General features: G+C 39.8%; 1 protein-coding gene across 1 annotated transcript; it reads right to left on the minus strand.

Moving 5' to 3' along the window:
* Positions 1–455: 455 nt before the first annotated feature.
* LOC125179380 lies at positions 456–733 on the minus strand (the record flags this gene model as incomplete). The annotated part of the gene is given in 1 exon segment (XM_047885142.1): positions 456–733. A coding segment is annotated over 1 exon segment (179 nt), but the record flags the coding sequence as incomplete, so codon positions are not given.
* Positions 734–11,486: the final 10,753 nt, after the last annotated feature.

The raw sequence follows: 11,486 nt of genomic DNA on the forward strand, positions 1-11,486 counted from the left end.
GTTCCACATGTAGGTGACTCGAAGCGAGAAGAAATGTAGTCGCATGTATGTGTTACAATGCAGTTTTTAGCGCATTTTCTCATTTATGGAAAAAAATGCACTATTGTGCTCGCCATGTCCGTCCGTCCGTCTGTCTGTCTGTCTGTCTGTCCGTCCGTGATTTCACGTTTTCGTCGACGAGAAAATGCGCTCTCTATCACTCACTGCAGTGAGTAATGAGTAATATTTTTTTAGTTTATAGCCGTGGCCCCTGGTGTTGGTTCTTGTTTCAAGTTCTATGACTTTTTTCTGGGACCTTGTATAAACCGTGGGTATACTTGTATATACTTTAATGAGGTCCCCACGCAGACGTCGATAACTGAGGCTTGGAAGCTGTTACGTAGGAAATTTTTTTTATTTCACTTTTGAAGAAATTTTATTTATCAAAACTTCAGCTGGCGAATGCTGACCCTCACCTGCTGATGGCGCTGACGAGCTCTGCCAGCTGCTGGTACGTGAGGCTGACGTCAGTGGAGGCGTCGATGAGAGCCACAGTCTGCGGGTGGCTGAGGACGGCCCACTGGAAGCCCTCCACCACCGACCCCACCAGGGGGGGAGGAGGGTGGATGGGGCCACGTAGTGTGGGGGATACCATTGTATTGGGGGGGGGGGCTAGGACCGAGTGCAACTGTTTTTTAATATATATAATTTCTTAATGCTTTAATCTGTAAGTAGGTAAATAATATATCGTTTTTATAATAAATATATCGTTTATATTACAACACTTCTCTTTAACTTCACTTCTTGTTTGTCTGTTTGTCCGTCTGCTACAAATCTTATAATAATCGAAATTTAACACACTTTTACTTATCCTATCGATCTGAAATTTTGCACACTTGCGTAAGGTTGGAGTCAATGCATGAATCAAATGACAAAAAAAAATTATTTTAAAAATTAAAAAAATTTTTTTCAATATTAAAAAAATAGAAAAAAATAATTTTGTCAGCTACAAATCTTGTAACTGATGTTTGACACACTTTTACCTGTCCAATTGATCTGAAATTTGGCACACTTGTGTGAAGTCGGAAGCAATGCTTGAGTCAATTGACAGAATAAATAATTTTGAGAAAAAAATTGGTATATATAAAAAAATTGGAAAATTAATTTTTTATTATTCGAAAATAAAATGAGAAATTCATTGTACATCTTTAACATTGGAAACACTGGAATCCTTAGAAGTGCTATCTTTAAAAAGTAATTGTTAACGTATATTATTTTATAATATATATATAACTTTGAAAAGCTATAGCATTAAAAACTCATATATCTATATAACTATCTATAAGTTATATATATAATTTTATATATAGATCGTATACGATTTGTAGGCGGGTAAAGAATTCTATCCCGGGATCTTGGTTCTCAACAATCTGCAAGAAGAGACAAATAAGTTGCTAAGTACAATTCAAACTGCAACATATTAGTTGCTGTACAGTTTGTATCGGTATCTTGAAAAGACAAAAGTATTATTTTGCCCGGAACATTAAAAAAAATCTCTGGCACAGGAGAAAATGACCAATTATTTCATTTACTTTATTCTTCCTGGAATATCATACTAAATGGGCCGAATGGCCCACTGGTTGTTACTCCGATTTTATTTCATAATCAGAACAAATGGCAGTAGGTAAAATCAAACTATGAGGAGCTGTTTAAACTCATATACGCTGGTTTTGAAATTTAAATGCAGTAAAGACTGAATACAAAATATACAGCACCTGGGATAAGCGCGACGGGTTTCGATCTTACGTAATTTATGAGGTTTGAATACCACTAACCTGTATATAGTGTTTACCTTACGTCCAGACATGAGGCAATATAAAAATAGTTCAGTACTCACTACAGTGAGTGACAGAGAGCGCATTTTCTCGTCCGTCCGTGACTTCACGTCACGGACGGTGCACGAACGGACGGACATGACGAGCACAATAGCGCCTTTTTTCCATAAATGAGAAAATGCGCTAAAAAGTTTACATTTCACTAGCCTGAATAATGTTTATCGCGCATTCACACATGACGATTTCGAGTGTAAATATTCAGCAGTAACTTAAATTATTTTAACCCGTTTCAAAGCCCTGCCGGAACTCAACCGCTGTCCGGGCCACACAAGCCTTGAGCCGGGGCTTGGGTTGAGCTAAACCCGAGCCATGGGGTTGACCCGACCTTTCCCCGGGAAACCTGAGCCCGGGGCTTACCAAAATTCGTGTGTTGTGTGCTTTTCACTTTAATCATAAATCTGCTCGACACACGTTTTTTGGGGCAAGCCATAATTTATTTTCTACTTTTTAGTACACAAGAAAAACGTGTTTTTTTTAAAGTTTTTTTTTTAATTATTTTATTTTTATTGTTTTTCATTGGAATGTACCGTAGTAGGTAAAATCAAACTATGAGGAGCGCGTTAAACTCATACGCTGGTGTCGGAATTTAAAAGCAGTTAAGACTGAAAACAAAATACAGCACATAGGATATGCGCGACGGGTCTCGATTTTATGTAACTGGTGAGATTTGAAGGCCACTAACCTGTATCGTGTTTACCTTACGTCCAGACATGACGCAATATAGAAAAAGTCTAAATATCACTAACCTGTATATCGTGTTTACCTTACGTCCAGACATGACGCAATATAGGAAAAGTCTAAATATCACTAGCCTGTATAATGTTTACCGAGCGACCAGACATGACGCAATATAGGAAAAAAAGATCAGTACTCACTACAGTGAGTGACAGAGAGCGCATTTTCTCGTCCGTCTGTGACGTGAAGTCACGGACGGACTTCACGAACAGACGGACATGACGAGCACAAAAGCGCCTTTTTTCCATAAATGAGAAAATGCACTAAAAAGTTTACATATCACTAGCCTGTATAATATTTACCGGGCGTTCACGTATGATGCTTTCAAGAGTAAATATTCATCAGTAACTTGAATTATTCTAACCCGTTTCAAAGCCGTGCCGGAACTCAACCGCTGTCGGTCAAACGCTGTCGGGGCCACACAAGCCTTGAGCCGGGGCTTGGGTTGAGCTAAACCCGAGCCATGGGGTTGACCCGACCTTTCCCCGGGAAACCTGAGCCCGGGGCTTCCTTTCCTGGATATAAAAGGCGCAAGAGGAAGACTTAGTTTACATTCATCAAAGCTCATCAATGGATTTAGCCGGACAAAGCATCAATTGACTGAGGATGACTTGATTTGAAACCATTTGAACTGACGCTTCAAGTGCAGCGCGTCGGAGTTTAATTACGTAACAGGGCCACTTGGTATAGAGGTACGACCCCCGAAACTTGTGTGTACAATGTTTACAATGTTCTTGAATGTGCGCACTGAAAACGCATGACAATGTGCCTAGATGTGCTTGCTAAGCATGAATGACAACACTGTGCTCGGATTTACACAATGAACACAGATGACAACATTGTGCTCCCATGCGGACACATCGCACAAATGACAAAAAAGTACATTGTAACACAACGAGTATGGACTATAGTGGGGAGAAAGAGGGTTACAGAGTGGATCTCCCCTCATTTGGTTAGGCGGCGCGCGCGGTGATGCGGGATGCGGTTCCTTGCTTCTTGCTGGGATCTCAGGAACGCGTCCAGTCGTCTCCTGTGTGAATCCACTCTCTCTCTGCTACATCAGTAAAGCGTTTAACAATATAGCTCCCAACACGGCAAAGCGGGAACGAGAACTGAACTTCCCGCAGAGACTGAAGTCAGGAAGAGTCTCTAGTTTATGATTATGTATTTTAATCAGACTTCCTTTTCCTCGTTGGGACAAATCACACATCCGAAGGCCTCTTTTTAAAAGCTCTGAACTCGCCCAACTATAATTTTACACAAGTACAGATTAATAAGGTGGATGTAAATAAACGGTCATTTGCTTAGGGTCTAGTAAAGGCAAATTTAACATACTTGTTCCTTCTCCTTCACCCTGCGTACGGTCGCCGATACTCGTCTCTGACAGCATATAGTGGTCCGGCTCCATCATCCCGCTGAGCCTTTCGGTAAACTTACTGTCCTTACTTACATTATCTTAGTGTACTGTTTCAGCAGGAAATATTACCTACATATTAACGTAACATTGCACAATCACCGACAGTGAATATTTCTGCGTCAGATTTGTCTGCGTCAGCTCCCGCTTCGGTTGCAAACGAGGACCTCTACAATAGACGGAGTCATGAACAAAGGACAAATCCTGTGACGCTGCGGGGATTTTTTAGAAGTTCTCATGAGGATGTGGCAACAAAGTCAATGCTGATCAAAATGACTTTTCGGTGTGATATTGAGTTCTATTTCTGAAATAAATGTACAACAAACAATATGCTTCTACATATCAAAATGTTTCATCAAATTAATAGCAGTAGGTCAAGATAAATAATCAACTACACTATACTTTGGCAGCATTTTTAGTCAGTGACTCGAGCACATCATAAGAGTCGAGTCGTCAAACGACACCAAGATATAATTATAGTTACATAATTATTATTATAATTATAATTTCATAATTATTATTATAATTACAATTATCATAATTAACACGAAACGACACGATTATAAAAAACACGAACGACACCATAATTAACACGAAATGTTTTCGTGTACTCATATCATTGATAGCGTCTAAACTGTTATTCAGGGAAAGTGGTTACCCCGAAGGCTCAAGAAAAAGTTCCACGTCATTTTTTGAAAAGAAAAATCATATGAGTTTTACCCTGCTGAGCACTCCGGAGTTCCCTGCCCACAAAACGAAGGGGAAACACGTGCAGCGGCAGCACCGGTCAACGTAGGCATTGTACACACGTGGAAATCCCGCGACGCGCGCTTGTACCAGCTCAGGAAATGCAGAGTAAGCTCGAATGTCAACACATCCGTCGAGACAAAAGGTACAGAAAATCTTGATTGGGGAGAGCAGAAATGAAAGCGAGATGTATGAAAGCCATGGGATAGAAGTGCCGACACTTCTATTCTATTCTATCGGTCGCACTCTTGCATGTGTTCAACGTTCATGTACAGGGCAGCACTCATTAGAGTTGTGCAACATAAAATAAATTTAAATGGCATCTTCAGACCTCAACTGCTGCCCCAAGGAAAGTTTTCGTTTAAAATAAAATATATTTTTTTTTGCAATCACATGAGTACATTTCTTCATCAGTTGTTTCTAACTTTACTTATTTAAAAACTTATCACATTATTAGTCAAGACGACGTTTGATATTCACTATAGACACATTTAGAAATCGCACAAATGAAATACCGGAAAAATGTGCAGTCTTCTGTTACGTCATTTCACCCTCTTTTGTAGAGGTAGTGGAAAACTTCATGAAAATGAAATTATAAAAAACCTTACGGGCAAAGTTTTAGATAAAGATCACTAGAATGCCACATCGATCGTCAGCAAGGCACATAACAGTTTGAGTTTAATTCAGAAGAAAATTCAAATAGGAGTTCATTACGGACCGCAAATCAAAGCCCCACAAACGATTTAGTTGATGATGAACCAAAAAAGTTGAATTGATGAGTCAAAAGCGAATTGATGATCAGTGAGCAGTAAATTCGGTTCAATATACCAAAATGTCAATAATATTAAATGATACTAAAACTATCAATGATACCAAAACTATCAATGATACTAAATGATAGCAAAACTATCAATGATACTAAATGATAGCAAAACTATCAACGATACTAAATGATAGCTAAACTAGATGTGTATAAGAGACAGNGCAGTAACGTCAGTATAACAGCTGTATAGCAGTAGCGCCATGTATAGCCGTGGTATAGCAGTAACGTCAGTATAACAGCTGTATAGCAGTAGCGCCATGTATAGCCGTGGTATAGCAGTAACGTCAGTATAACAGCTGTATAGCAGTAGCGCCATGTATAGCCGTGGTATAGCAGTAACGTCAGTATAACAGCTGTATAGCAGTAGCGCCATGTATAGCCGTGGTATAGCAGTAACGTCAGTATAACAGCTGTATAGCAGTAGCGCCAGTATAGCCGCCAAGTAGGAGCGTCGGCATTGCAGCTGTATGCTGTAGCTTCAGTATAGCAGATGTATAGCTGTAGTGTCGGTATAGCCGCCGTATAGGAGCGTCGGTATAGCAGCTGCATAGATGTAGAGTCAATATAGCAGCTATATAGCAGTAGCGTCAGTATAGCCGCCGTATAAGAGCGTCGGTATGGCAGCTGTATAGCAATAGCGTCAGCATAGCAGCTGCATAGCAATAGCGTCAGCATAGCAGCTATATATAGCCATAGGGTCAGCATAGCAGCTGTATATAGCAATAGGTTAAGCATACCAGCTGTATAACGTTATAGCGCTGTTTAACAGCTCTCTAATACCTGACTGAGGCAGAGGATTCGTAAAGTTCCAGACGTTCCAACTTGAGCTTTGATTCCGAATCTCGAAATCTCAGACGATAAGACTTCAGCTTACATACAATCTCGCGATAATTCTGCATAACGTTCTTCTGTATAATGGAGTAATATATATAAATCGCAAGCAAGATCACTTCGATCAAACTACTGTACAAGTCTTGTAAGCAGATATGAGGGGAAGGAGAGGCGCTATCAAGTGACGCTCGTCTTTTGTTTGCGTGCCCCAACAAAGCCTGTCGAGGACAAGCAAGAAGTGGACGCCATGAAAGCCTGGCAAACATAGCAGGGTACGAACCCTGGAACCCACCACATGCACGACGTAAAAACGCAAAATGCAATATTGTTAACGAAAAACATCGTAGGCAATAAAGAAAGTAGTGAAAATTGGGTGCATAGTAAAAATATTTCTGTGTAGAAAGGAATTATTGTACTTGAAACAATCATTTTGGTGAAGTTAAAAGTTCTGATGCAGTCACACTGGTTTCATGAAACGTTCGCTGTGATCAAAACAGAGGCAAGAATGAAAGTTTTCCGATATTTTGATATTTGACATTGTCTGTCTCCGTCAACTTCTCTAGCCTTAGCTCTAATAAAGTGAGTTTAATCGCAAATATCTGACAAAGGCTTGCAGCTCGTCCAAGCAAAAATGACTGATTACCGATTAATTGATGAGTTGGAGACAAAAATTTGTCATGCCTCGCCTCCATACACGGCGATACCTCAGCCTCTCTAAGCAGCTGGCAGCACAGAAAGCTTGCAATACTTGAAGTAAATCATAATAATTGACAAATGGGATTTACTCGTAGTTTTACGATTTATTCCAGGAAAATAATTTTAAAACGCTGCAATATCTCGATATGATCTGCAATTAGTGAAAATAAGTGCTCGATATTCTTGGCTTGGCTTTTACGATTGATGCAAAAAGCGAAAGAAATTAACTCTAACGTCAGGTTATTGTCATAATTTATAATGGTTATTAAACAATGTGACGAAACAGATTAATTTATGCTAACATAGTTAACTTTTAGTGCGTTTATGCACAAAAAGCAGCCCATGCCACCCAACAACCGCCAAGAGCCGCTAACATGACGTAATGAATTAAAGAACGAAAAAAAAACCGTCATTGACCGCAATGACACGGCGAGTTCTCGCACGAGTTCCCCTGACGTGTATTCGTGAAATGAGTCACGTTAAAGACGAGACACAAAAATTTCGGTCAAATAACTCTATAACTATAATTACATACACTTTGGCGGAAAAAATGAATTTTTGAGTCTAGTATTTAAGGGCAAATGTTTAATTGACATAATGTTTAACTGAATTTCCTTAATTTAAATGACCGCGCGTAGGTTATAAATATACCGATGTTTTCGTCTGAAAATCTGAGGAAAAAATAACAACAGCTGCAGTTACACCAGTAAATATGGTAAAATTTTGAGTATTTGAGAGAGTAATGGTAAGTATTTGAGACAGCAATATTAAGATCTGCGTAAGTGTGGCGGAAATCTCCAATAAACCCGACTAACGTAGAGTAAAAACGACCGTCTCCTCTCCCTCACACGTCTGGCACACGTGCTAATCTCGTACATGCTGTCTTCTGCAGCGTAGAACGAGTGCGTCGTCAACCACAACTTTTACTCCCATTTCTTCGTCAACTTACACTAAAGACCACTCTACTGGCCTGACATTAAAGCTTAAGAGGGTCAATAAATAAATGTTTGAATTAATATTGTCTCTTTAATGTTCCATGTTAGTATAACAGTACGCATGCTATATTAACGAAAACATTAGCAATCATTAGAATTGAATTCACGAAGTCTGGTCCCGTCGTAATACAAATTGGTAACATTGCATTGTAAGGGGGATAAAAGCTAATTTATTTACGTAAAGTAAAAAAAATTGGTGGTATTTTCAAATTCGTTGATTGATCGCCATTTCCCCTTACATCTATATGCATTTTATTGCACAAATTTATCGTCTTGTCAGACGATCGCCGCATCTATCCTTAATAACAATTAATTATATGTTTAATTATTTCTCAGAAACTCTTGAAAATCACATCGGATGTGATTTTGTCAACGCACGTCCACAGAAAAAGCACTCCGTCAAATCAAATCAAGTGTTGCTTTGGGCTCAGCAGGAGGGTTAACACTAGCAGCACACCGTCTCACAGATGAACTAAGTCGGGGCGTAACGCGAGCTCGCCGCGCTATAAGCAACGTACGGTTTGGGTTTTCTTCGTGGAAAAACTACGAATGCCCTGAACGATCACGAGTCGCAACGGACAATACGTAGCGAGGAGTCTTTGTTCTGAATTACACGTTCCATTTATAAATACCTAATAGAGACTTTATTGCTCGACATATACCTATATTACCAGGCCCGATCAATTGCTGGCTGAAAAAAAATTATTCCCAAAAACAAAGTTGTTCGCAGAAATTTTGTGACTATTCCCCAAACGGGTCAGAAATTTTAATGAATGAAAAAATTAGCACGCGGGAAACTTTTCAACAGGGAGCTCAAACTTTTTAGCCTAGCTGAGATAAGACTAACTTCGTCCAACTTTGTGAGGATGCGTGAGACGCAGAGCATACGTATTGGAATCAGGGGCCTTTTGGCCATTTAGGTAATTGACACAAATATTTTACAAATATTTACTGCAAAGGTAACTAACACCTTTCCCCGTCACAAAATATACTAACAGCAAGCAAAGATGATAAGGAAATTCCAGAGTAGGAAACTAAGGTGAGGATGAGTTTGATTTACAAATTTATAAATACCTATTATCTTCATAATCTTGTACTTCCAACTTCAAGATATTCTGCTGTCAATGAAATTTTAGTCGGCTCCTTATTTCAATAAAATTATTCGTATTGTAAAAATGGTCACAATAGTGCCAAGATCCACAATATTATTGATTTAACAGAAAAAACTCATAGATAATGACTATGAAATAAGAATAATTCTGACCCGTATCACATCTTTTTATTATTATTCCTGAGCTGGCTTTGATCATTAACGAGTTGAAGTAGTTCGAACAAGTATACGGTACTAAGCTTAGACATAGTCTTCGTCCACTTTTCAGGCCTCAGGATTGTTAATTGACTAATCGCGACCCACCAGACATCGGACGTTGAATTAAACCTTGTACTATCGAATCAACTTCGTCTGCCTGGTGAAGAATATCTGTCACGAGCTCACAGCCGATAACGCCACTAATGAGATGCACAGCAACAGGCAAGCTAACTACAGTCATGAAGTGGCATCTAAGAAGCATAAATATTTTCCCTGTACGTGCAGGTGGTAAGTTCGAGAGAGCGTAAATTTGACAAGCATTCAGAGGGAGAGCCTGCTAGCGAAGCCACGATGGTGACACTTGCATACGATCTCGCACTCCGTCTGCAGCGCACTGACGCCTCACACCGTCACACGACCGTTGGCCAACGTGGTTGGACTCGGACGAGGCAGCCCAGTTCAAGACTCATGAATCAGCTTCACAACTGTAACCCTCATATTAGTTTGCTACTTTGTGCTACATTCCTTCGCTGCTTTAGTTCGCACCAGTTATCAGCACGTCGTTATCAGTCATGGGAACAAGCACTGCCATACAGTATAGTAACATATGTTTAACGGATGCTGGTGGCCAAATAACATGTGTGCGCATGTAAGCCGCTGACCACCCTCAATCAACCACTGGTAAACCGCCCGATGATTCCAAAATGCGCGGCTATATTTGTACTGCGATACTACTAAATTTGTATTGATAACGACTGAGGTGAGAAATGAGCTCGAAATTGATAGCGAGGTGCAAGTCACGGACGTAAGCATGCAGCTCCTAGACCTAGATCCACAATATGCTCAGTATGTTTTGCACCATATATTGACGGTAGCCCCTAGACGCTCAATATTATTGTGCAATATTTAGGTTTGCGCAATAATATTGTGTGTCTAGGAGCCATATTGAGCGATTGCACATTATACCCTATTGCGCAGCTACGCCCCTAGACACACAATATACTCGTAATTTGCTTAAACGGTCCCTGTCAGGCTTTAATGTAGTTAGCATTTTAAACGAAATTGAATCATGTCATAGTTGTATGTGGCCGAAAGTTGTAGAATATAAAAGAGAAGGCTCGGAGATAGAGAGAAATAGTCCAAGTACTGGTTTATTAACGGGGAGAAGTTTATTATTTATTAGAGGGTTTATTTATACCCTCTAGGGTCGCACGAACTGACTAAACGAATATTGCGTAATGTAGCCCATTGACGACACAAGTTTTCCCAGGTTATGCAATATGTTTTCAAGATCTTGTAAATAAGTTTAACACAATAGATTGCACAAACCATCAATATGGCAACTAAACAATCGGTATTATTGCACAAACAAAAATACTGCGCAATAATATTGTGTGTCTACGAGCAGATGAAGTGATTTAGTAGGGAAAGAGTCCGAACTAGACAAGACCTCCGTTGTTCGAGACAGGGTAAATCCGAACAGTTTCTCATAGCATGAGAAACACCCTACCCCATGGTTGATCAACCATGCCCTACCATACCCGTACGATCGTAATGGGTGAATAAAAATCTGCGTTGGATAAAAACATCGGGTAAATATTTGGTCACAGATGAATGCCACCTAAAAGTCGGTCATACCCACTTGCGCCTAGCTGAACCATGCCCAAAATAAATTTAGAATACACTACCCACCCTCAACATCACCATGCATCCAAATGCTGGCCCGAAATACCTTTATATGAACATGTTGCTTCTCTTAATACGCAATATTACAAGAACGGATGCTGATTATTATGTTGTTCTGCAAATATTTTTTTAAATATTGTCGAGAATTTGATATTTGATGGCATGATATAATCGGGATAGAGTTGTGGCATGCCGTCATCCCTCAAAGAGATACCGCCTTCCTTGTGCCTCATGGTCTAAAAATTCGAGCTGATGAGCGGAAGAGGTAAACGGCTTACAGGTTAATAGGAATAGAGAGGTCGAGTACACACAGATTACGTCACGTCAGCTAGCAATATATGGGGTCGCTGGCAGCAATAACATATGGAAGGTATAA

This window comes from Hyalella azteca, unplaced genomic scaffold (genome assembly GCF_000764305.2).
Source record: "Hyalella azteca isolate HAZT.00-mixed unplaced genomic scaffold, Hazt_2.0.2 contig17082, whole genome shotgun sequence".
Classification (NCBI taxonomy): domain Eukaryota; kingdom Metazoa; phylum Arthropoda; class Malacostraca; order Amphipoda; family Hyalellidae; genus Hyalella; species Hyalella azteca.